Source organism: Podarcis gaigeae, assembly GCF_964106915.1.
Source record: "Podarcis gaigeae genome assembly, chromosome: 4".
In the NCBI taxonomy this organism is placed as follows: Eukaryota; Metazoa; Chordata; class Lepidosauria; order Squamata; family Lacertidae; genus Podarcis; species Podarcis gaigeae.
This window is the reverse complement of record NC_139677.1, coordinates 103,902,494-103,929,252: the sequence shown is the minus strand read 5'-3', so window position 1 is coordinate 103,929,252 and position 26,759 is coordinate 103,902,494. Positions and strand designations below refer to the sequence as shown.

The window sequence follows — 26,759 nt, the reverse complement described above, 5'->3', positions numbered from 1 at the left end:
AGCAGCTGTGCAGCAGGTGTTTTAACCTAGGCTGCATCTCCGTGGCCATTTATTCCATTTCATGACATTCCCCCTACTGTTAAGGCCCTTTCACACCAGGTAACTGGAGCCACAGTGAAATATAGTGCAAGATTGGTGCTCGTATCTATGCTATTTGCTTCCAGGAAAAAAATCTGTTTGCAAAAAATGTGGAAACGAGTTCGGAACATATGCTGTCATTCCAGAAGTGGACTTTACCCTGTGTGAAAGCTCAAATATAAATGTGGAGATGCAAAGTTAGGGAAACGTTGTGAAAATGAAATCAGCTTTATTTTTAATCTAATGTGGATTGTTTGATGTGCCTCTGAATATTCAGAGCTGCAAATTCCGCTTGGTCCTGGTGTTCCTCCAAAAGATGTAGAATTACCTGCTCCTTTCTGACTGGCCAGATTTTTAATGGCCAGTTATTTATTTAAATTGCGCCTTTAGTAAACATTGTTTGCTTATAAGGACTCATTGCTTATGGTAGAGAAAAGCTTTGAAACTTGTCTACATGGAGCCAAGGAAGCAGAGGACTGCGATGTGACGTGTGTCCCGTCAGAGGTTTGGGCTGCCTGTCTGGTCCCGATGCACCAGAGGGATCTGAACCGAATTCTTCTGGGGAAAGCTGGTCCCCAGCAGCAGTGGGGTTTGGGCCTCCCCAGTTCCCTCTGTCCTTAGCTCATGCAGAGACAGAAGGACCCACAGGGTTGCTGTCACACCGCGAAATCCCCTGATATAGCAACAAACACAACAGCACAACAGCATCCCACCCGGGAGTTTGCACTAGACCACATTTGAGGCATCCTTCCTGCTCTGTGCATTGTATCCTCTGAACACAGAGGACAAAACTGTTGTGCATATTGTCTTGTGGCTATTAGTAATCTTAGAAGGACTCCCAGTTCTTTGGCTTTCTGGTTTTGTTTTAAATAGCAAATTGTGGCCTGTTCTTCCCACAGAGGCAAAAGCCTTCATTCCCGCTGGATTTTTCCTTTTTCGGCCTCCCCTCAAGAGCCTGCTGGTTATAGCAGACTGGTGATCTGTTGGGGTTTTTGTTCTTAATACACACACAGCATGTTTTCATTTTTTAATACACATGCCTTAAGCTTTCCCAAGAAAAGTGTGCATCTCCCATCACTAAATTGTTGGTGAACTAAGACCCCTTCCTGGTTCTTAGCCACCTGCAAGGCCTACTCCGAGTATCCCTGTCAAAGTTAAAGGACATGGTTAACTTAGGTGCATTAATCACAGTGGGCCTACTCTGAGTAGCTGGCTACAACCCCTTGTTTCTAATGTTGTCAAGCAGATTTCTCCAGAAAGTCCAAAAGCAAAGCAGACTGTTTTCCCAAGGTATTCTCCTCCTGTAAATGGAGGTTCTGTATACATGTTGTGGTTGAAGACCACCAATAGACCCATTAATCATGAGGAAGATTTATTTAAATGAGACTCCATGAACAGCAATAATAATAATAATTTATAACAAAAAAAAATTCCTTCCAGTAGCACCTTAAAGACCAACTAAGTCAGTTCTTGGTATGAGCTTTCGTGTGCATGCACACTTCTTCAGATACCAGGACTTCCATTTCATGCGGCTCAATGTGGTGCCTTCCATAGTTCCAGTTACAGATAGGTAGCCCTGTTGGTCTGCCATAGTCAAATCTGATAAATCTGAAGAAGTGTGCATGCACACGAAAAGCTCATACCAAGAACTGACTTAGTTGGTCTTTAAGGTGCTACTGGAAGGATTTTTGTTTTGTTTTGACTATGGCAGACCAACACGGCTACCTATCTGTAAATAATAATTTATGTTACTATTATTTTGGTGAGGGTGTTACTATTATTTTCACAAGGGAAAGGGAATCATGTACTTATTCATGTTCTCTTTGCTCCTATTTTGCAGGATCCATTGCAGATGAATCAATTTGTGGCTCACTTCCTTCGGCCAGCTCTCTTCCCACACTTTCCATGCTTTTTCTGCCAAGCCAAGAAACATTTTTGAATGGGATTAAAACAGGAGGAGATTTCTTGTTCCTGAGATCCAACTCTGGCTGGATCTTGGGCAGGGGAATTTCCTCCAGGGTTCTGGCCGAATCTCACAGGGAAAGGAAAGGTTTCTCTCCCTTCCCCCTTACCCCAGTTTCCTTGTGAACATTTCATTTCCTGGGATTAAGAGGGAGGGGGATCTGGAGTGGTGATTAAGAGAAGCTGGTAATTTGAGGCTCCCTTTGGGCAGCCGCAGCTGGACATCCGTCTTGGTTGCCACCTATGATCACACTTGGACTCCTTAAACATAAATCCCCCGTTCCAAGCCTGTTAATTTGTTCGTTGTGTCCCAGGGAAGGGGTGTTCGCCAGAGTGCAAGTGTGCCCCAAAACTTATTTCAGGGACATTGCTTTTGGTCAAGGTTGCAACAGAATATGCATCTCTGTGCATGTGCAGAGAGGATTTTTTTTTAAAAAAGCTATAAATTAATGCAAGGACGTGGGTGGCACAGTGGTCTAAACCACCGTGTTCGAATCCCCGCAACAGGGTGAGCTCCCGTTGCTCTGTCCCATCTCCTGCCAACCTAGCAGTTTGAAAGCACACCAGTGCAAGTAGATAAATAGGTAGCGCTCTGGCGGGAAGGTGAACTGTGTTTCCATGCGCTCTGGCACTTGTCACAGTCCTCTGTGCGCCAGAAACAGTTTAGTCCTGCTGGCCACATGACCCGGAAAACTGTCTGTGGACAAACGCTGGCTCCCTCGGCCTGAAAGCGAGATGGGCGCTACAATCCCATAGTCACTTTTGACTGAGCCGTGCAGGGGTCCTTTACCTTTACTTTTTAAAAAAACAAATTAATGCATTACTGAATAAACTTTCTAAGGTTTAGAGGCTGGGTTCCCAAGTCAGAGGATGTGATTTCATGAGCCATTGAACCCTCTTTCTGAAAAGGCATTATTTTTGTGTGTGTCTTCTGAAGATAATGTCCCTCTGTGGTTTGTGACTCTCCCAGCTCTGGAAGTTCTGCCAAAGTCCAGTCCAGGACATCTCCTTGCAAGCAAACCAACATAAGACAGTTTTTATTTAAGGCACCTATTTAGTGGTAACAGATAAATGTTGGTTTGTTTCAGTGGGGAATTTATTTATAGATACAGCTGTTTTGCATGTGACGGATTTTCAGTTGCCTTTGAGAAAATTGTGCTTTAAAGATATGTTTACCAGTTCTGAGCCTGAAAGGCCCCCAGGCTAAAGAGCTCTTGGGGCCCCTCCAACTATAAATTTCTCCTGTTGCAAACCTCATGGAAACCACCAGGCATCCCAGCTACTCTGGGTGAAGTGAGAGCGTCTGGTTCAGAGCGGGTGGGGATGCTTTTGCAGTTGTTTCAAATGGACAGCGATAACAATGAGGCCGTGCAGATTTTACGGGGAGCAAGTACCACGAAACACATTGCCTCTGTGTGTTCGCCAAATACATCTGATTTCTGAGGCTCACTCTTTTTCCACTCTTGCCTTCGAGAACAAAGAAATGGCTCATATAGAATGTGAAAGGGCACGAAGTGTCTTGCCGCTGAGGCTTCCTTTGTGAGCGGCTGTTCTGAGCCGCTGACATTTTTCTGACGTTTCTGCGGCTGTTTGGTTGGCTGTAATAAAGGTCCTGGGGTTGTTCTGTGTGTTCCTTCAGATGCAGGATGCTTGGGTCTCTTTTGTTTAGGGGAAAGACCAGCTAAGAAGGGGCGTGATGGAAGTTTGAAAGATTATGCCTGGCATGCAGAAAGTGAGCAGAGAAAAGTTTTTCTCCTTTCCCAACACCAGAACCTGTGGACAAGCTGAATGCTGGAAGATTCAGGATAGAGGAAAGAAAGTTTTTCATGCACTGCACACTCAGATTGTGGAACTCCCTGCCACAAGAGGCAGGGAAGGACACCAACTTGGATGGCTTTAAAAGAGGATTGGAAAAATTCATGGAGGAGGCTTTGCCTCCGCAGTCAGAAGCAGCGATGCTTCTGAATACCAGTTGCTGGAAACCACAGGAGGGGAGAGTGTTGCTCTTGTGCTCGGAACAGCGTTCGAAACTCACCAGGCGCATTTTGCACCTGGCTTTCAGCCTCTTGCGACTGAGTGAAGGTGCCCGGGCACCAGGATGGCGCCTGGCGTCTCCACCATCTGGAGGGATCCTCGGATCAGGACTGTTTTCACACATTAGCAACACGCCTTGTAGAATTCTATCTGTGACATTTTATCCGCGCAATCAGAATGAGTTTCAGGAACCAAAAAGGCGTATTGAGAAATATGACTTCTGAGCTGTTTGCCCCCAAATGGCCACTAGGCATTGCGTTTTGGCGACTGTAACCCTGGTTTATATATCTGTAACCCTGGTTTGTATATCTGAGTTTCCAACACAGGCTCGGATCCTGCTTGTGAGTTTCCCACAGCACCCACCCCTTACCCCTTCCGCCCTGGCACATAGGAAACTGCCTTAGCTCAAGTCAGGCCTGTAGTCCACCGAGCCCAGCATTGCTTACACTGACTGGCAGCTTCTCTCCAGGCAGGAGAGTCTTTCCCCAGCCCTGCCCAGGAACTGAATCTGTCGCGTTCTGCAGGCCAAGCGAGTGCTCTGGTCGAGAAGCTGCAGCCTTCCCCTTACACAGCCCCCTCCCTACCAATCCTGAGGGTGCTGGGGGGGCGGGGAGCAAGTTAGGTCCCTGAACTGGGTCTGCCCACCCCTGGGTTAGCCTGTTGAGCCACAGCCTGAACATTTGGGCACTTTCCTGTGGTTTAAACAAAACCCTTTTTTAAGTTCAGAAGTCCCAACAAGAGGTGCCTCTGTCTTGCTTCCTTGCAATGAGAGAAGCACATGCTCTCCTTTCTTGGCACTCGTCTCCCTCCTCTTCTTCCTCCTCCTCCTCCTTCTCGCTGGCCTTTGGGTGTTTTTTTTTGCAGGGACATCCCGGTGTCTGTGGCTGGAAAACCAATTTTCCTCTTGTTTTGCTAACTGCACCCAAGTGGTGCGGAATGCGCCTGCTTCTGAAGGCTGATCCGCAATGCCCAGGAGGTTTTGCCCAGCAAGGAGGAACAGTCTAAGTCTTTTTCCCTTTTTTCCCCTTGCAGGAATTTCATCTACTCCTCCCCCACCCGAACCACAGCCTTCTCCTTGGCAGCTGTTTGGGCTTTATGACAGCACCAGAGGGAGGGAGGCAGCTATATCAGCTTAGAGTGCAGTTATCCGCTCAGGTTGCTGTTGAGAAAATTGTGGGCTCCTTAAAGCAATGATGCAGAAAGCTCAGCGCTTGCTAGTTTTGTGTGAGCACGCATGTGTTTGTTTAAATAATAATAATAATAATAATAATAAATGTTATTTATATCCCGCCCTCCCCAGCCGAAGCTGGGCTCAGGGCGGCTAACAACAGTCAAAATAATTCAACATTCTAAAAACATTCATTATAAAATTAATTAAAATCAGATTAATGGCAACCATCAAGCAAAATCCTGTGCGGGTTGCCAGAGGAGGGGGTCAGGCTGCGCCCTGACCAAAGGCCTGGTGGAACAGCTCTGTCTTGCAGGCCCTGCGGAAAGATGTCAGGTCCCGCAGAGCCCTAGTCTCTTGTGACAGAGCGTTCCACCAGATTGGAGCCGCGGCCGAGAAAGCCCTGGCTCTAGTTGAGGTCAGCCTAACCTCTCTGTGGCCTGGGATCTTTAGGATGTTTTTATTTGCAGACCGTAAATTTCTCTGTGGGACATACCAGGAGAGGCGGTCCCGTAGGTACGAGGGTCCTAGGCCGTATAGGGCTTTGAAGGTTAAAACCAGCACCTTGAGCCTGATCCTGTACTCCACCGGGAGCCAGTGCAGCTTGTATAGTACTGGATGAATATGATCTCGCAGCGAAGACCCCATAAGGAGTCTCGCCGCGGCATTTTGCACCCGCTGGAGTTTCTGGGTCAGTCTGTACCTCTGGATAAGAATGGGATCCGTTCTGGATCTCTGTTCGCATCCTGAAGCGAACGCAACCTGCGTCTGCGCGTGCGCAGGTCGCGATTCTCCGCTTTCGTGCCTGCGTGTGATGTCATTTTGACTGCGCGAGCAGCAAAACTCGGAAGTTACGTGTTCTGTTACTTCTGGGTTGCTGTGGAGCACAACCCGAAAGAGCTCAACCTGAATCACCTTGGTTCTCAAGCTTAATCCCTTCCAAAAGTCCGTTCCAAAACCAAAGTGTTCCAAAACCAAGGCGCGCTTTCCCATAGAAAGTAACGCAGAACGGATTAATCCGTCCCAGACTTTTAAAAACAACTCCTAAAACAGCGATTTAACATGTATTTTGCTATCTAACGAGAGCATTGATCCATAAAATGAAAGCAGTAATCAATGTACTGTACTATAAAATAAATAAGACAGTATTGTAGATGATAAAGATTAAAACAATTTGTTCCCCTTCCCTGCACTGATGATAGTCATTGCTTGGATGGGGGCTTTTATCCATTTCCGCAGTCACACAATCAATCGACCAGTAGCTGAACAGTAGCTGAACACAGACACAGAAACAAATTAACCGAAAAAGCCTTAAAAACAAAAACGCAAAATAAATAGCAAAAACAAAAGCGCCAAACTTAATCTTTTCCAGAAGTCGATTTGACTTCGAAATGTTCAAAAACCAAGGCGCAGCTTCTGATTGGTGCAGGCGCCCCGGAACCGAATGTTCGGCTTCCGAAAAACATCTGAAAACAGAAACAAACTTACTTCTGATTTTTTGGCGTTTGAGTACCAAGGCATTTGAGAAAAAAGGCACCACTGTATATATAAGTTTTCAACCATGTATAAACAAAACAAGAAGTTTTCCCCATTCCCACCTTCTGGTACGGATGAAGATCTTTGATCCTTTCGGACATTGGCCTGTCACTAGAGAACGAGGGAGTGGTTCTCTTTACCTTGAAAGTGTTCCCTTGCGTTCATGCTTTAAGGCATGCTTAGGGGCCCAGCTTTTGCAATCTGCATGGGTGACGACGAATGAGGAAATAAGGAAATGCAATTGAGAGATTCCCTCTTTCATTACGCTGCAGTAACAGGGGCTGTGCCTTTGTGTGCTGTGAATCCAGTCTGCTCCCAGGCAGATACCATCGCCACAGTTGTAGCTGCCCTCCTAGGAGGGTGGTCTGGTGTTTTTAGTTCCAGCACCAAATTAGAGCTTAAAAGCCCCTTCGGAGGCACCAACCCAAGTCCTGTTCCAGAACACTTTCTCCGCAAAGAGCTTTTTGATAATAATAATAATAATAATAATAATAATAATAATAATAATAATAATTTATTATTTGTACCCCGCCCATCTGGCTGGGTTTCCCCAGCCACTCTGGGCAGCTTCCAACAAAGATGAAAAATACACTAAAATGTCACATATTAAAAACTTCCCTGAACAGGGCTGCCTTCAGATGTCTTCTGCATGTCAGGTAGTTGTTTATCGCTTTGACATCTGATGGGAGGGCGTTCCACAGGGCGGGCGCCACTACCGAGAAGGCCCTCTGCCTGGTTCCCTGTAACTTGGCCTCTCGCAGTGAGGGACCCGCCAGAAAGCCCTCGGAGCTGGACCTCAGTGTCCAGGCACAACGATGGGGGAGGAGACGCTCCTTCAGATATACTGGGCCAAGGCCGTTTAGGGCTTTAAAGGTCAGCACCAACACTTTGAATTGTGCTCGGAAATGTACTGGGAGCCAATATAGGTCTTTCAAGACCGGTGTTATATGGTCTCGGCGGCCGCTCCCAGTCACCAGTCTAGCTGCTGCATTCTGGATTAGTTGTAGTTTCCGGATCACCTTCAAAGGTAGCCCCATGTAGAGCGCATTGCAGTAGTCCAAGCGGGAGATAACCAGAGCATGCACCACTCTGGCGAGGCAGTGTGCAGGCAGATAGGGTCTCAGCCTACGTACCAGATGGAGCTGGTAAACAGCTGCCCTGGACACAGATTTGACCTGTGCCTCCATGGACAGCTGTGAGTCCAAAATGACTCCCAGGCTGCGCACCTGGTCCTTCAGGGGCACAGTTACCCCATTCAGGACCAGGGAATCCTCCACACCTGCCCGCCTCCTGTCCCCCCAAAACAGCACTTCTGTCTTGTCAGGATTCAACCTCAATCTGTTAGCTGCCATCCATCCTCCAGCTGCCTCCAGACACTCACACAGGACCTTCACTGCCCTCACTGGTTCTGATTTAAAAGAGAGGTAGAGCTGGGTATCATCCGCATACTGATGAGCACCCAGCCCAAACCTCCTGATGATCTCTCCCAGTGGCTGCATGTAAATGTTGAAAAGCATGGGGGAGAGGACAGAACCCTGAGGCACCCCACAAGTGAGAGCCCAGGGGTCTCTAGAATAGCGGCAGCAGTTATTTTAGGAATGGCTGCAAGTTCAGGATGCTATAGGTCTGTTTGGACAGCTGGTGGCTCCCAGCTAGGGGGCTGCAGAGAATACACCCCCCCCACCCTGTGTTCTTGGGAAAACACACATCTTGGGGAAGAGTGTTTCTTTGGGGCTCTGATTGTCTCCTTGCCATCACATCCAGGGATGGGAATCGAATCCCAGAAACTTAGTCCTTCTAGGGCATGGATGTGTAGTGCATACTATGAAGATTGGAGTACCATGTCTTGAGGCAGTGAGTTCCACAGGTAAGCAAAGGATTTGAGAAATAGGTTGGTTACCTTTGGGTCATTGCATGAGACATGGAACGGGCTGAGATTGCTGCAGTTTGTTAAGGGCGATGGGAATTGTTAGGAGATGCCCTCCCAGAGCTACAGTTCCCAGAGTTACAGTGGTACCTCAGGTTAAGTACTTAATTCGTTCCGGAGGTCCGTTCTTAACCTGAAACTGTTTTTAACCTGAAGCACCACTTTAGCTAATGGGGCCTCCCGCTGCTGCCGTGCCGCTGCTGTGTGATTTCTGTTCTCATCCTGAAGCAATGTTCTTAACCCGAGGTACTATTTCTGGGTTAGCGGAGTCTGTAACCTGAAGCATCTGTAACCCGAGGTATTGGTGAAGAGGGATTGATTGTTAAGCCACCCTGGGAATTCTAGCTCTGGGAAGGTATGCAGCAGCAAAAAAAGCTAATGCGATTCTAGACTGCATCCCCAGAGGTCTAGTATCCAGGTCAAGGGAAGTAATACTGCTGCTTTATTGATCCTTAGTCAGACCACATCTGGAGTCCTGTGTCCAGTTCTGGGCACCAGAATTTAAGAAGGAGGTTGACAAGCTGGAAGGTGGTGGGCAGAGGAGGGCGACCAAGATGCTCCAGGGTCTGGAAACCAAGCCTGATGAGGAACGGTTGAAGGAGCTGGGTGTGTTCAGCCTGGGAAAGAGGAGACTGAGAGTTTAGCCAACTTCCGATATCTTCAGGGCCGCCAGCTTGTTTTCTGCTGCTCTAGAGGGCAGGACCCGAAGCAAGGGGTTCAAATGGCAAGGTGGGAGGTTCTGACTAAACGTTAGTGATGGTGAAAGCTGATGGACTCTTTCCTTCGTTGGAGGTATTGCAGCAGGTAGTGGACGGCCACCTGCCAGAGATGCTGTGGCTGTGATTCCTGCAGAGCAGGGATTGGACTAGATGACTCTTGGGGGGGGGGGTCCCTTCTAATGCCACCATTCTCTGATTCTTTGTGTGGGCACCCCAGCCCCTCCCTCTGACCCCCAGCCTCCTTCCACAATCTGTGTCTCTCTGCTTTGGTGCCTTTGTAGCCAGAACTGACCCGCCACCCGTCTGCGGAGACAGAAACTCCCTGTTCTCTGCAGAGGCTGCCGCCTAAGCTGGGTTTCCCCCGCTGCTGGCTAAAGATAGCCTCCCCGCCCCCGCCTCCTCCTCCTCCTCCTTCTCCTCTGCCGGCATCCTGGCTTGGGAGCCTGTGTGCTTTTCACCTAGTCACAGGCTGCGCGGCTGACGCTGCAGAGAGAGAGGGGGCAGAGAGGGAGAATATGTGTATATAACTGTGTTCCTCCAGCGCAGATGGGAAAACAAACCACCACTATGCACTATAAATAGCTCTCGCCAGGAGGAAGAAAGATGAACTTCATTGCTGTGTCTGCAGAGGCGCTTCGGGGCTTTAACTCTTTGGTGCAGAGGCCGAGGTGTAGGTTTCTTTCCAGAGAGGCCTTATCATTCACAGGGCTGGCACAAGAAACTGCCTCCTGTACCATCAGTAAACAAACCGGCTGTGTTCTTAGATAAATAAGGTATACTATTCATTGTTAAAGCTCTGGTTTTCCCAGTAGTGATGTATGGAAGTGAGAGCTGGACCATCAAGAAGGCTGATCGCCGAAGAATGGATGCTTTTGAATTCTGGTGCTGGAGGAGACTCTGGAGAGTCCCAGGGACTACAAGAAGATCAAACCTATCCATTCTGAAGGAAATCAGCCCTGAGTGCTCACTGGAAGGACAGATCCTGAAGCTGAGGCTGCAGTACTTTGGCCACCTCATGAGAAGAGAAGACTCCCTGGAAAAGACCCTGATGTTGGGAAAGATGGAGGACACAAGGAGAAGGGGACGACAGAGGACGAGATGGCTGGACTGTGTTCTGGAAGTTACGAACATGAGTTTGACCAAAGTGCGGGAGGCAGTGGAAGACAGGAGTGCCTGGCGTGCTCTGGGCCATGGGGTCACGAAGAGTCAGACACGACTAAACGACTAAACAACAACAAATTCATTGTATCAAATCATAAATTTCAACAGAAGTAACTCATAAAGTAACTCACAAACGAACAAAGCAGAAGATGCAGTGGATCAGATCATTCTCTAGTCGGTTCATGCATGAGGTCCATACATGTATACAGGTATCTATTCCACCTGTCTGTTCGTAAGGTCCACACAATACACATGAAAGGTTGTTACAGTTCCACAGAATCCTTTCGCAGAGTCTAAAGACAAGGATTTCCAGAATATTGGCCTTGTTTCGCCGTCCTGGGCTTCATCAGTAGTTAAAGCTCTAATTAATACAAATAATTAATTGGGCAGCTTCCAAAAGAATATTAAAATACTATGATACATCAAACATTAAAAGCATCCCTAAACAGGGCTGCCTTCAGATGTCTTCTAAAAGTCTGGTAGTTGTTGTTCTCTTTGACATCTGGTGGGAGGGCGTTCCACAGGGCGGGTGCCACCACCGAGGAGGCCCTCTGCCTGGTTCCCTGTAACCTCACTTCTCGCAGCGAGGGAACCGCCAGAAGGCCCTCAGTGCTGGACCTCGGTGCCCGGGCTGAACGATGGGGGAGGAGACGCTCCTTCAGGTATACTGGACCGAGGCCATTTAGGGCTTTAAAGGTCAGCACCAACACTTTGAATTGTGCTCAGAAACGTACTGGGAGCCAATGTAGGTCTTTCAAGACCGGTGTTATATGGTCTCGGCGGCCGCTCCCTGTCACCAGTCTGGCTGCCGCATTCTGGATTAGTTGTAGTTTCTGGGTCACCTTCAAAGGTAGCCCCACGTAGAGTGCATTGCAGTAGTCCAAGCGGGAGATAACCAGAGCATGCACCACTCTGGCGATATCATTTTACAGCAAAAATAATATAAAACCATAAATAACTGTACACTGTACATATCCAGGACAGTGGATCTTATGGCACAGTAGTAGCTGCGGTAAACAGCAACTGTTACAAAGTAGGATTATATAGACAAGTGCAATATTGATTGAGTTACAGGTGTTTGGCAATCCACAGATACAGAATATCTTTCTTTAAGTGACCCCTGTGGCACAGCAAAAGTAAAACAAACTTAATCCATGTTCAGATGTTATACATATAAACATTAATACAAACGTATACATTCATGCAAACAGTTTTTGGATCTAAAGTAATACCAATCCATAAATGCACAATTTAGTACTCAAAATATTCCACAGAGGTGAAACAAACTCACTCCATAATCAATTTCAGTATTCAGAAGAGGTCCATCTCGCTCAGTGTCGTCAGCACTGGCTGGCAGCAGCTTACCAGGGTTCAGGCAGGTGCCAGAGATGGAGCCTGGGACCTTCTGGCTGAAACAGCTGCTCCTTAGAGTTGGAAGGGCTCCCTGGCGGTCATCTAACCCAACCCCTTTGCAATGCTGGAGCCACAGCAGCTTCACACCTCCAGCTGCTGCCCAGGGGTGCTTGGGTGACTGTGAGGAGCTTGGGATTCCCAGAACCTCAGATTTTAGAACTTGAGGAGGACCCTGTTTCGGTTCATAAGGCTGGTTCCCCCCCTCCTGCTGCTGTTGGAAAGGGACGGATGCCGTTGCGCTTTCACTTTTTGTGCATGGCAGGGAACGGAAGCAGAAAGCCAGACATCACACCTGAGTGTCTGGGGTTGACTGTTGCATCCTCTCATTTAAACCTTTTGACTACAGTTGCTGCTATTATACTGCTGAGTTAGGAATTCCTAGCAGGAATTTCCCTTTTGCAAAAGGAAAAAAAATAATGAAATGCTTTGCCATTTGCTGGTAGAAAACATTTTGAGGTACATGGCAAAGATGCCCGTTTTACAGATGAGAAACTGAGGCTGGAAGAAAATGACTTGCTTGAGACCATTTTACAGTGGTACCTCTGGTTGTGAATGGGATGCATTCTGGAGGCCCGTTCTCAACCTGAAAAGCCCGCAACCTGAAGTGCCGTACCTGCGCAGGTGTGGAGTGCGATTTAGTGTTTGTGTGCATGTGTGAAGTGCGATTTAGCACTTCTGCACATGTGTGAGCTGCGAAACCCAGAAGTAACCCTTTCCAGTACTTCTGGGTTGCCGCGGGAGGCAACCTGAAAAGACGTTAACATGAAGCAAACGTAACATGAGGTATGACTGTATTTGTTAAATGATTTGTTTGCTCGTAAGATTCCTTCACTGCTTTTCACCATGAGATCCTGAGCTCAGGTTAGATAACAAGAACCTACGAAGAGCCTTCTGGATCAGGCCAGTGGCCCATCTAGTCCAGCATCCTGTTCTTCAAGCGGCCAATCAGACGCCTCTGGGAAGAATGCCAGCAGGACCCGAGTGCGAGATCACCCTTGGTTTCCACCAGCTGCAACTCAGAAGCATTGCGGCCTCCGACCATGAAGGCAGAACGTGGCTAGGAGCCTTTGATAGCCCTCCCCTCCTCCATGAATTTGCCTCATTCTTTTTAAAATCAATCCCAGTTGGTATCCATCCCTTCCCAGGTGCCTCCAAGTGAAACAAGAGGATCACTCTCCCTTCCTGTGGTTTCCAGAAACTGAGAATCCTATGGAAAAACGATCTCTCAAAGGGTCTGTTGATGGCATTTTACCATTGTACTGTGGAGAGAATAATTGGGTGCACTCGTCCCACCTTGGATCAAATTGATGCTTCCAGGTGCCATAAGAAAGCTGCAGAGATAGCGCAGGATAGTGCGCACCCAGGAAATGATCTCTTTCAGCTTCTGCCTTCTGGAAGAAGGGACAGGGTTATAAAGACTAGGACTAGCCACTGAGAAACAGTTTCTATCCAAATGCAATGCTGGTTTTAAACACAGTGTAAGGAGTCTCTAGGGACGTGGGTGGCGCTGTGGGTTAAACCACTGAGCCTAGGACTTGCCGATCGGAAGGTCGGAGGCTCGAATCCCTGCGACAGGGTGAGCTCCTGTTGTTCGGTCCCTGCTCCTGCCAACCTAGCAGTTCAAAAGCACGTCAAAGTGCAAGTAGATAAATAGGTACCGCTCCGGCGGGAAGGTAAATGGCGCTTCCGTGCGCTGCTCTGGTTCGCCAGAAGTGGCTTAGTCCTGCTGACCACATGACCCGGAAGCTGTACGCCGGCTCCCTCGGCCAGTAAAGCGAGATGAGTGTCGCAACCCCAGAGTCGTCCGCGACTGGATCTAATGGCCAGAGGTCCCTTTACCTTTAAGGTAGTCTCTATGGGAGTATATTGTATTTAATTATGGGGTATCAGAGTTTTTAAGGGCTAACCAGGCTCGGATAGCTGGGATAGCAGGCTTGTTGGTTTTGAATGTCTTATGTAGATTTTTCAATCTCGTTGTTCTGTATGGGACAATGACAATAAAGATTATCGTATCGTAACTGGCATTCAGAAGCATTGATTCCTCCAGGGAAGAACATTGGCATCCCGGCTATAAGCCCTCAGTTATCCCCTCTCTGCCCAGCATTGGGCCTCTTCTTCCATCATGCACGAGGAGCTATGCCCACCAGGCCTTTCCTTGCGCTGCGAAGGCAGTGTGGGGACCAGGGTCATAGGCGTGTGGGGTTGGAAGACATGCTGTGGCTTCCCCTTCGAGATGAGCTCTGCCTTGATTTCTGGGAAGGGTGATGCTGGGACCAAGAGAACGTACCGCATGCAGAGTGAAGGCCTCCCTTGGGGGAACCAGATGCAGTCATGTGGGCTGGAGGAAAGAGGGAGCCACACAAGCGCATCTCCTGCCCACCTAGCAGAGTGTGGCAGGCTGCCCCAGTCTCTGTACATCTATATCACACTTTCAAGAAATATATCTGTGCTCAAAGCAGCTCGCCTTAAGAAACAAACACACACCAGTCTAAATACAACAACCCCGTACATGATCAAAAGCATATGATATCGTTATATATTTTTTTTAAAAAATACTTGATTTAGAATTCAACAATAACAAAGGAAAAAAGCACAGTAGTTGCTACATCAAATCATTACAATTAACCAATTTTAACAATATATAAATAAGAACAGAGAAATTACACAACAACACTTTTACTGAAGTTTTCATATTACACTTTTATCTTTATATCTCTTTCTTAACATATCAAAAAGAGAAAGACCAAGAAAGGAGACACAAAAAGGAAAAAAGAAGAGGAAGAAGGGGGTGGGGGAGTAAGGGGAAGGGGGAAAAGAAAAAAAGGAAGGAGAAAAGAAAACAAAAGAAACACATTTGGCTTCCAATTAAACTCATTGTATTATTACTTTTACAATTTTTTCACACACAGTTCCAAGTTATTGTATTTTATATATTTGTTGTTTTATCGTTATATCAAACATTATATTTGTTGTTTTATCGTTATATCAGTGGTTATGATTACTCCCCAGTGGCTTCTGCAGGAGGGGCTGAGAGCAGCTGTTCAGTGCAGGCACTGCTGAGCAAGCTCACTCGAAGTAGGGCTTCCCAGACTTGGGTCTGCAGCTGTTTTGGGACTACAGTTCCCATCATCCATGACCACTGGTCCTGCTAGTAGGGATGATGGGAGTTGTGGTCCAAAAAACAACAGCTGGAGACCCAAGTTTGGGAAACTAAGCATGCATATCACTCTGGAGATTATACGAACATGGGAAGAGCCTGCTGGATCAGGCCAATAGGGGCCCATCTGGTCCGGCATCCTCTTCTCATAGTGGCTAACAAGATGCCTGTGCGAAACCAGCTAGCAGGATCTGAGCACAAGAGCAACTCTCCTTTTCTGCGGTTTCCAGCAACTGGGATTCAGCCATGGAGGCAGAGCACAGCCACCAGCAGCCCTCTCTTCCTCCATGAATTGGTCCAATCCTCTTTTCAAGCTATCCAGTTGGGGTGGCCATCCCTGCGTCCTGTGGCAGGGAGTTCCACAGTTTAAGCTAGGCTTTGTGTGCAGAAGGGCTTCCTCTTCTCTGTCCCGACTCTTCTGGCATTCGGCTTCCTTAGATGCCCACCCGCTTAAGTGTTACGAGAGCGGTCTCTGCCCGCTATCTCTGTGCCATGCATAATTCCACAGACTCCTTATTGTGCCTCCTCTTTACTGACGGTGGAAACAGGGAAGCTCTTGGCGCAGCAGTTCCTTGCGAGAGGCGTGCTCTGCAAATGCACAGGAGGCTGCGAGGCAGCGTCCAAAATAGCCCCAGCCTGTGTGGCGCAGTCTGGTAATCCTGCCCTGAGTCTCCCAGCCCTACATGTGAACTCCAAAGAGGTTGGTGTGTGTGTGTTAGAGTAAACAGTCCAGCGATTCGGCAGGCTCTCTTGATGATGATGGCGGGGCCTTTGTCCCTCTCCTCAGCTGCTCTGCTGCGCTGACTTCTGGAACGGGGCTTCTCTGTCTGCTCAGGATTAGTCACTGGACCAGCCGTAACCCGAACCTCAAAGCGTTGGCGTCCAGCGCTGGCGGCGTCCGGCGCTCAGCCCAAAGGCTCAGAGAAACCGGAGCCTGTGGAATGCATATGCTGTGCAGGACTCTTCCTGGCCGGCAGCCCCCGCCCCCCGCAAACGAGGCCTTGCTGGGCTGGAGACACACGTCCGTAAGGCTGCCAGGGGTGTCACAGTTGGTGGCAGAGCAGCCGTGCCAACATTTGAGGCCTGGAGCCAGAAAAATGCAGGTGGAACGAGGCCAGAGCAGCCTTTCCCCCAACCTGGGACTCTCTGGGTGTTGTTGGACTACAACTCCCATCAGCCCTTGCCATGGCAGTCGTGCTCCTTTGAGCCTCAGCACCACGGCTGTGCTAGCTGATAGGAGTTGGGGGCCCAAAACGTTGATGCCGAAATCCAGCATCACCTGAGCTCTGCGAGTGTGGCTTTCTCCCGATTGAAGTGCAGAGTGTTTGACTCTGCAGGGAAACGAAAATGCTTGTTTACAAAGCTATTGTACTACGAACCTCACTGTACGCATGTGAAACGTGGACCACTTATAAATGCCATCTCCAACTCCTCGAAAGAGTCCACCAATGGTGTCTCCAAAAAACTTTACACATCACTTGGGAAGACAGGCGAACTAATGCCAGTGTACTGGAAGAAGCAAAGGTCACCAGTGTCGGAGCAATGATTCTTCAACATCAACTTCGTTGGACTGGTCATGTTGTGCGGATGCCTGATGATCGTCTGCCAAAGCAACTACTCTATTCCAAACTTAAAAACGGAAAGCGTAATGCTGGTGGTCAACAAAAGAGGTTTAAAGACTCTCTCAAGGCAAATCTTTAAAAATGTAGTATAAACACCAACAACTGGGAAACACTGGCCTGCAAGCGCTCCAGTTGGAGAACAGCCTTTACCAAAGGTGTCCTGGGCTTTGAAGACACTCGAACTCAGGACGCAAGGGAGAAACGTGCTAAGAGGAAGGCACGCTTGGCAAACCCTCACCGTCATCAACTCACATCTGGAAAACAATGTCCCCACTGTGGAAGGATGTGTGGGTCCAGAATTGGCCTCCACAGTCACTTACGGACTCACTTTTAAAACCATAGTTCCAGTTACAGATAGGTAGCTGTGTTGGTCTGCCATAGTCAAAACAAAAAAAATTCCTTCCAGTAGCACCTTAAAGACCAACTTTAAGGTGCTACTGGAAGGAATTTTTTTTGTTTTAAAACCATGTTTATGGAAGTCAGTCTTACCTGTGTAGGGAAGTTTTTAATGTTTAATAGACAATAGTCTATTAAACATTAAAAGCTTCCCTAAACAGGGCTGCCTTCAGATGTCTTCTAAAAGTCTGATAGTTGTTTTTCTCTTTGACATCTGGTGGGAGGGCATTCCACAGGGTGGGTGCCAACACCGAGAAGGCCCTCTGCCTGGTTCCCTGTAACTTGGCTTCTCACAGCGAGGGAGCTGCCAGAAGGCCTCGGAGCTGGACCTCAGTGTCCATGCAGAATAATGGGGATGGAGACCCTCCTTCAGGTATGGGCAGATGTGCAAAATGTCATAACCTTGGCACTGCCAGTCAAAGATAGCAGGTCAGAGATGCTTGAGAGACACCTGTCTCCACCAGCGATGGTGGCAATTCTGTGTTAGACTCCCCGCCTCTTCAGGCAGAATGGCAACCGTTCATTTAGAGGGGTGGAGGAAGAAGGGGGCTGTACCCCTTACCTCTTAGCACCCTCCAGCTAATCCTGCCACCCCTTTGGGAACGACAGATCTAGAGGGCAAAGCGGTTTGGCAAAGCTGAAAGTTCTCGCATGCAAAAAAGTCCAGTGCTGTCTTTCTGAATACCAGCCTCTGGAAACCGCAAGAGCAAGATAAAGCTGCTGTCCGTGCTCAGGTCCTCCTTGCTGGTTTCCCACAACGGTCAACTGGTCAGCCACTGTGAGAAAGAAGAGGAAGCTGGACTTGATCCCTTTGGCCTGATCCAGCAACTGGCTGCTCTTTTGTTCCCGCTCTTTCCTTTTTGCGGGGCAGATTCCCGCTAGATTGCGGCCCCAGCCACTCGCCGGCAGCTTTGCTCCGAAGGCCCTCAATAACCAGCCGGAACAAAAGCGGCGTTGCAAAATGGAGGCCACAAAAAGAGCCTCTTTTGCCACCTGCCTAAACTCTGAAGGCTCCTAATAAGAATTCGAGAGGCACGTTGGAGAGCCTTTGCAAAGAAGATGGTTACGAGGCTTTTGTCCCCTGAAGGGTCAGTGAGACCCAGGCATTTTTTGGCAGGCTTCCCTGGTGACGAGGGGTGTCGTGGAGGGGGGGGGGAGAAGGATCAGCAGCTTCGAAGATGGGAGGAATTTCGGGTTGGATGTTTTAACTCGGAGCTGTTTCGCAGGAGCCAAGTCTGAGCTTGTGCTTTTGCTGGGGTGCTGACTCAGAGCTCGCTGCTGAATCACCATCTCCGCTTCCTGTCTCGAGTGGGTGTCCTTTTCTCAGAAGACACTTCTCCTTCTGCTTCCGAATTGTAGGGGGGGATCGGGGGGGGGGGCGGGCCGACTGCAAAAGCAGCAGCCCTGCATTTCCTGGGGTCAAGTGGGGACGACAGCGGCTCTTTTATCTGAAAAGAGTCGTGTGGTGCTCTGCAGCAGGCCAGAGGGGTTGCTTTTACCAGTTCGGTCTGCTTTGCCAGCTGCAGCCGTTCCTGGGAGACCCTGACCACACACTGGCTACCTCAAGGCTGGACTACTGTAAGGTGCTCTTTGTGGGGCTGCCCTTGGGGGCTGTTCGGAAGCTCCCCCTGGTGAAGAATGCTGCTGCCAGATTGCTGATGGGAGCTTCTAGTCAAGAACATTTGTTGAAACATTGTATTTTAGTGTTTTGTTGGAAGCCACCCAGAGTGGCTGGGGAAACCCAGCCAGATGGGCAGGGTATAAATAATAATAATAATAATAATAATAATAATAATAATAATAATACCTCAGAGATCTCCTGAACCCTGACATCCCAGCTTGATCACTGAGATCATCCGCACAAGCCTCTCTCGTCGTGAGGCTCGTTTGACAATAACCACTTTGGATCAAATCTATGCTTCCAGGTGCCATAAGAAAGCTGCAGAGATAGCGCAGGATAGTGCGCACCCCGGAAATGGTCTCTTTCAGCTTCTGCCTTCAGAGTTATCAAGACCAGGACTAGCCGCCTGAGAAACAGTTTCTATCCAAATGCAATGCTGGTTTTGAATGCAGTGTAAGGAGTCTGTATGGGAGTGCAGTGGTAGAAGAAGAAGAAGAAGAGTTTGGATTTGATATCCCGCCTTTCACTCCCTTTAAGAAGTCTCAAAGCGGCTAACATTCTCCTTTCCCTTCCTCCCCCACAACAAGCACTCTGTGAGGTGAGTGGGGCTGAGAGACTTCACAGAAGTGTGACTGGCCCAAGGTCACCCAGCAGCTGCATGTGGAGGAATGGAGACTCGAACCTGGTTCTCCAGATTACGAGACTACCGCTCTTAACCACTACACCACACTGGCACTCGGAGCCCCATTCGCATCCTGAGTAGAATGCAACCCGCTTCTGCTTAGGTGCGTGACGTCATTTTGAGCGTTTGCTTGAGTGGCGAAACCCGGAAATAACGTGTTTCATTACTTCCGGGTCGCCGCAGAGAGTAAAAATGCTCAATCTGAAGCATATTTATCCCAGTGTATGACTGTATATTGTTTTTTAAAATGGGATATCAGAGTTTTTAGGGGGCTAACCAGGCTGGGATAGTTGGGATAGCAGGCTTGTTGGTTTTTGAATGTATTACGTAGATTTTCAATTTCGTTGCTCTGTATGGGACGATGACAATAAAGAGTATCGCATCGTATCATTTGTGGAAACTTAAGGAGGTGGAAGTGCTAACGTAGAATTGGGTGTTGCTCAGCCGTAAGGCTGGGCCTCTGTCGAAGAGACGGATTTGCTGCTGAGTCCCCTGGCTCAATGTATTCCGCCTTCAAGGTTTGCAGGGGGTGGGCAAGATGACCTTTGGTGTCCCTACAGTTCTATGATTCTAGGAGGGCCAGAGGTCTCAGTCCCAGCCTTGCTGCTTGAAATCCCCTTTTCTTTCCCAATGGGGGAGGCTGGAGGCTGCACCTTGCAACTTCCGCATGCAGAGCAGTTGATTTGCTGCTGAGCTAGGAGACTTCCCTCTCTCTAAAGCTGTTTTGGAGAAGAAATTTGGGCCGCAGGGTGGATGCGGCACAGGGACACATCCTTCCCTTTGCCACGAGGGTTTTGTGTACACTACACAGCCGCCAACGCCCTTGTGCCTGATTGCTCTCGCAACGTCCCAGCCCTCCCTCTGCATTTTTCCTCCTGAGGCTGCAAACTGGTGCCAATTATTCATCTCCTTTGCCTGTTGAATAATACATTCACCTGTGCATTAAGTGAAGGCAGGCTGGTCTTTCTCTGGTCAGGAGAGGAGAAAGGAGAAGGGCGTAATTTTCAGAGTTCGGGAACCGGCTGAACTTTTGCAGAGATCAGAGCCGTGAATGTTCACCTTGTCTCCCGTTGCCTTGCAACATCGTGGTTTTCATTTGGCTTCGAGCAATCAGTGGCGGAAGTGCCTTGTGTGACACGGAAAATTAATTATACCTGCGATCTTTAATTTGGCTCGTTAAAGAAGATAATCATCTCAGTTTGTTTTTTTGCTCCGTTTCCTGATGCAACTAGTGACCCCATTCCTGCCAGGAAACTTTTGCCGCCTTGAGTGGCTGGGAGAAGCTGGTCAGATGGTTGGGGGGTGGTATAAATAAAAAGGTAAAGGTACCCTTGCCCGTACGGGCCAGTTGTGACCGACTCTAGGGTTGTGCGCTCATCTCGCTTAAGAGGCCGGGGGCCAGCGCTGTCCGGAGACACTTCCGGGTCACGTGGCCAGCGTGACGAAGCTGCTCTGGCGAGCCGGGACCAGCGCAGCACACAGAAACGCCATTTACCTTCCTGCTATAAAGCGGTACCTATTTATCTACTTGCACTTAGGGGTGCTTTCGAACTCCTAGGTGGGCAGGAGCTGGGACCGAATGACGGGAGCTCACCCCGCCGCGGGGATTCGAACCGCCGACCATACGATCGGCAAGTCCTAGGCGCTGAGGTTTTACCCACAGCGCCACCCGCTGGGAGAATCTGGTCAGATGGTTGGGGGGTGGTATAAATAGTGAAATTATTATTTGCCAAGCTGGTTCCTGCAAGAGGGAGCCGGGTGCGAGAGAATGCTCCTTTCCTGCAGTTTCCAGCAACTGGTAATCGTAAGCATTAGGAAAAACTTTCTGATGGTAGGAACCATCAGAACTTCCAACTCTACAATTCCATGATTCTAAAAGCGGCCTTTTGTTTCCGTTCAGCTCTGTGACAGGGATGAATTTCCCCCTTCGCGGTGTCTGCATCAGAGGCCAGCCCTGTCTGCAGCCCAGCCCAAGCTTCCCAGCCCCCGATAATTTTAATGTTTAGCTATGCACAGCCCTTGTGGTTTGCTTCTCATTTGCAAGGATGTGTCGGGTCCCCGGGCGATGTGTTTTGTATATTCTGTTTTGCATAATTCACGCATGGTGCTCCAAAGAGTCTCGCAACAGCAGCTGCCCAGGGTGAAGCTGACTTGCACATAGTTAATCTTTGGAACTCCCTGCCCCAGGAGACAGCGATGGCTTTAAAAGAGGGATGGATTCAAACTAGGACGGCTGTGTTCTTCCTCCATGGCTGGATGCAGCGATGCTTCTGAATCCCAGCTGCTGGAAACCACAGGAGGGGGAGAATTGGGTGTTGTGTTCGAATCCTGCTTTTGGGTTTCCCATAATGGGCATCTAGTTGGCCCCTGTGAAAACCGGGGAGAATTGGGTGTTGTGTTTGAATCCTGCTTTTGGGTTTCCCATAATGGGCATCTAGTTGGCCCCTGTGAGAACCGGGGAGAATTGGTGTTGTGTTTGAATCCTGCTTTTGGGTTTCCCATAATGGGCATCTAGTTGGCCCCTGTGAGAACCGGGGAGAATTGGTGTTGTGTTTGAATCCTGCTTTTGGGTTTCCCATAATGGGCATCTAGTTGGCCCCTGTGAGAACTGGGGAGAATTGGTGTTGTGTTTGAATCCTGCTTTTGGGTTTCCCATAATGGGCATCTAGTTGGCCCCTGTGAGAACTGGGGAGAATTGGTGTTGTGTTTGAATCCTGTTTTTGGGTTTCCCATAATGGGCATCTAGTTGGCCCCTGTGAGAACCGGGGAGAATTGGTGTTGTGTTCGAATCCTGCTTTTGGGTTTCCCATAATGGGCATCTAGTTGGCCCCTGTGAGAACCGGGGAGAATTGGTGTTGTGTTTGAATCCTGCTTTTGGGTTTCCCATAATGGGCATCTAGTTGGCCCCTGTGAGAACTGGGGAGAATTGGTGTTGTGTTCGAATCCTGCTTTTGGGTTTCCCATAATGGGCATCTAGGTGGCCCCTGTGAGAACCGGGGAGAATTGGTGTTGTGTTTGAATCCTGCTTTTGGGTTTCCCATAATGGGCATCTAGTTGGCCCCTGTGAGAACCGGGGAGAATTGGTGTTGTGTTCGAATCCTGCTTTTGGGTTTCCCATAATGGGCATCTAGTTGGCCCCTGTGAGAACCGGGGAGAATTGGTGTTGTGTTTGAATCCTGCTTTTGGGTTTCCCATAATGGGCATCTAGTTGGCCCCTGTGAGAACCGGGGAGAATTGGTGTTGTGTTTGAATCCTGCTTTTGGGTTTCCCATAATGGGCATCTAGTTGGCCCCTGTGAGAACCGGGGAGAATTGGTGTTGTGTTCGAATCCTGCTTTTGGGTTTCCCATAATGGGCATCTAGTTGGCCCCTGTGAGAACCGGGGAGAATTGGTGTTGTGTTCGAATCCTGCTTTTGGGTTTCCCATAATGGGCATCTAGTTGGCCCCTGTGAGAACCGGGGAGAATTGGTGTTGTGTTCGAATCCTGCTTTTGGGTTTCCCATAATGGGCATCTAGTTGGCCCCTGTGAGAACCGGGGAAAATTGGTGTTGTGTTCGAATCCTGCTTTTGGGTTTCCCATAATGGGCATCTAGTTGCCCCCTGTGAGAACCGGGGAGAATTGGTGTTGTGTTTGAATCCTGCTTTTGGGTTTCCCATAATGGCCATCTAGTTGGCCCCTGTGAGAACCGGGGAGAATTGGTGTTGTGTTCGAATCCTGCTTTTGGGTTTCCCATAATGGGCATCTAGTTGGCCCCTGTGAGAACCGGGGAGAATTGGTGTTGTGTTTGAATCCTGCTTTTGGGTTTCCCATAATGGGCATCTAGTTGGCCCCTGTGAGAACCGGGGAGAATTGGTGTTGTGTTTGAATCCTGCTTTTGGGTTTCCCATAATGGGCATCTAGTTGGCCCCTGTGAGAACCGGGGAGAATTGGTGTTGTGTTCGAATCCTGCTTTTGGGTTTCCCATAATGGGCATCTAGTTGGCCCCTGTGAGAACCGGGGAGAATTGGTGTTGTGTTCGAATCCTGCTTTTGGGTTTCCCATAATGGGCATCTAGTTGGCCCCTGTGAGAACCGGGGAGAATTGGTGTTGTGTTCGAATCCTGCTTTTGGGTTTCCCATAATGGGCATCTAGTTGGCCCCTGTGAGAACTGGGGAGAATTGGTGTTGTGTTTGAATCCTGCTTTTGGGTTTCCCATAATGGGCATCTAGTTGGCCCCTGTGAGAACCGGGGAGAATTGGTGTTGTGTTTGAATCCTGTTTTTGGGTTTCCCATAATGGGCATCTAGTTGGCCCCTGTGAGAACCGGGGAGAATTGGTGTTGTGTTCGAATCCTGCTTTTGGGTTTCCCATAATGGGCATCTAGTTGGCCCCTGTGAGAACCGGGGAGAATTGGTGTTGTGTTTGAATCCTGCTTTTGGGTTTCCCATAATGGGCATCTAGTTGGCCCCTGTGAGAACCGGGGAGAATTGGTGTTGTGTTTGAATCCTGCTTTTGGGTTTCCCATAATGGGCATCTAGTTGGCCCCTGTGAGAACCGGGGAGAATTGGTGTTGTGTTTGAATCCTGCTTTTGGGTTTCCCATAATGGGCATCTAGTTGGCCCCTGTGAGAACCGGGGAGAATTGGTGTTGTGTTTGAATCCTGCTTTTGGGTTTCCCATAATGGGCATCTAGTTGGCCCCTGTGAGAACCGGGGAGAATTGGTGTTGTGTTCGAATCCTGCTTTTGAGTTTCCCATAATGGGCATCTAGTTGGCCCCTGTGAGAACCGGGGAGAATTGGTGTTGTGTTCGAATCCTGCTTTTGGGTTTCCCATAATGGGCATCTTGTTGGCCCCTGTGAGAACCGGTTGCTGGACTTGGGGTGTCACTGGCCTAATGCAGCAGTACTCTTATTATGTTCTTAATCTGCTGGAGGTCTTGCCTTGCTTTCTTCTCCTCCCTCCAGCAGCCAGGGTATAGCATATCGGGAACGAGAGGCAGGGTCTTTTCGGTTTTGGCTCCTGAGTTGCGACACAGGGAAGTTAATCTGCCCCTCCCCTTTTTAACTGGTCCTTGGAGACTGTGCTCTTTCAGTGGGTAGTTTATAAAATACATATATAGAGCCCTGCAGTCAGGGTGAGGGCAGCCTTTCAGCCACTTGGCAATGCTGGACTTCAGCTCCCATCAGCCCCAGCCAGAACAACCATAGGATGCTGGGGCTGATGGGAGTTGTAGTCCAAAATGTGGGAGGGGGTGGCCAGGTTGGCAAAGGCGTATTGCTTTCTTCCCCAATGTGCTGTTTTTATGTCAGGCAGCAAAGACTAAACCCAGGCGCACATGTGGCAAGAGTCTTTGACCTGCAGTTTTTTTAATTGTTTTCATTTGTGCAATTGCTTCTTACGTGTTTTTGCACTGTAAATCGCTTTGGGATGCCTCACAGAAAGCAATTTAATAAAATAATAATAATAATAATAATAATAATATACACCCACTTCAAAAATAAATAAATCTCAGGGTGGTTTGCAGAATAAAGTGCAAGATAAAAACACAAGTCAATAATTAAAACAAAGCCCAAAGAAACAGCAACTGCCCCCTTCCCACAGACCCATTTAAAAAGCTGTAGAATATAATTTGCCCAAGGCCTGGTGGAAGAGGAACATTTGTGAGTTTGTAAGATCTAGGCAGTGCCTCTGCGCATGTGTTTTACCCCCCTGGGGTGGTGCTTTTAATTTGCCCCTGATTTAAACGCAACCCATCGCAAGTGCCCAGAGATCAGGGTTGTCCAGATCAGGGTGTGTGGTGGGTTCGTGTAAGGGAGAACGAAGCCCCCAGACTTCCCATTTTGGAGATTTGAATTCTTCTATAGCTTCACCTCAGTAGTCATCCCCTATTTTAAACCTCTCTTTCTCTCCCCAAATCCTTTTGTTGTTGCCATAGATTCCAGAAGCATGTCCACACCTACCGGATCTTGCCGGACGAAGAGGATTTCCTGGCCGTGCAGGTGAGCTCCATACCTCTCACCACCTCCTTTTGCAGAGTTTGTGTAGATTCTGTTGCTTCCGGCGACGGTTGCGCACGAAGATCTGTGGCTATATGTACCCAAAACGCTGTTGTTTGTTCCTGGATAGATTTCACTGCACGCTTTTGAAGGAAACGGGTTCCGGGAGGGCATGGGCATTTCCAGTGGTAGGGGAGAATCCTGAAATCAGTTCTAAAAGACGAATGACTCCTCACGGTGCACCAGCCTTAGAGGCGCACTCCCAAGATGTTTCAAACTACCCTTCCTATCAGCCTCAACCAGCAAGGCCTGCTCCCATCAGCTTCCCAGTGTCACATGGCAAGTGGTACCCAGGAATTATGGGGGTTGTAGTCTGGAACTCGTTGTGGGACGCAGGTGGCGCTGTGGGTTAAAGCCTCAGCGCCTAGGACTTGCCGATCGAAAGGTCTGCGGTTCTAATCCCTGCGGCGGGGTGCGCTCCCGCTGCTCGGTCCCAGCGCCTGCCAACCTAGCAGTTCGAAAGCACCTCCGGGTGCAAGTAGATAAATAGGGACCGCTTACCAGCGGGAAGGTAAACGGCGTTTCCGTGTGCGGCTCTGGCTCACGTGACCCGGAAGTGTCTGCAGACAGCGCTGGCCCCTGGCCTCTTGAGTGAGATGGGCGCACAACCCCAGAGACTGTCAAGACTGGCCCGTACGGGCAGGGGTACCTTTACCTTTACCTTAGTCTGGAACTCATCTGCCACAGATGCTTTGGCTGAAATTCCTGCATTGCAGGGGGGTTGGACTAGATCAGGCAAACTTGGCCCTCCAGATGTTTTGGGACTACAACTCCCATCATCCCTAGCTAACAGGACCAGTGGTCAGGGATGATGGGAATTGTAGTCTCAAAACATGTGGAGGGCCGAGTTTGCCTATGCCTGGACTAGATGACCCCGGAGTGGTGTGTGTGTATGTGTGTGTGTGTGTGTGTGTGTGTGTGTGTCCCTTCCAAATCTGCAGTTCTGCGCTTCTGTGATTCTATGAAATCTAAAATGGCATAAGGCTGCTGTTCATAAATGTTACGGTAAAATCTGGGTGCGAGGCTGCTCTGCCACCCAGCTCGTCGGACTAAGTGTCCGCGGGTCCCTGCGGAGGGAAATGAGCTCAGCCGGAGACAGGAGCAAGCTGCAGAAGATCCAAGTTTATTGCGCAACAGGTTCAAGGCGAGATTGAACAGCGAGAAAGGGGTGACATGAACTTTTGAAACTTCCCTCCATACAGTACAGGATACAGTGCAAAATACATCCCAGTTACATCATGAATACAT

General features: G+C 48.9%; 1 protein-coding gene across 1 annotated transcript in view; it reads left to right on the top strand.

The window, feature by feature from the left end:
• The window catches only part of INPPL1 (inositol polyphosphate phosphatase like 1), an 83,288-nt gene that overhangs the window by 9,149 nt on the left and 47,380 nt on the right, over positions 1 to 26,759 (top strand). The window contains exon 2 of the mRNA XM_083736126.1: positions 25,391 to 25,454. Coding sequence (XP_083592252.1) covers positions 25,391 to 25,454 — 64 coding nt within the window. The remainder of the gene's footprint in view (positions 1 to 25,390; positions 25,455 to 26,759) is intronic.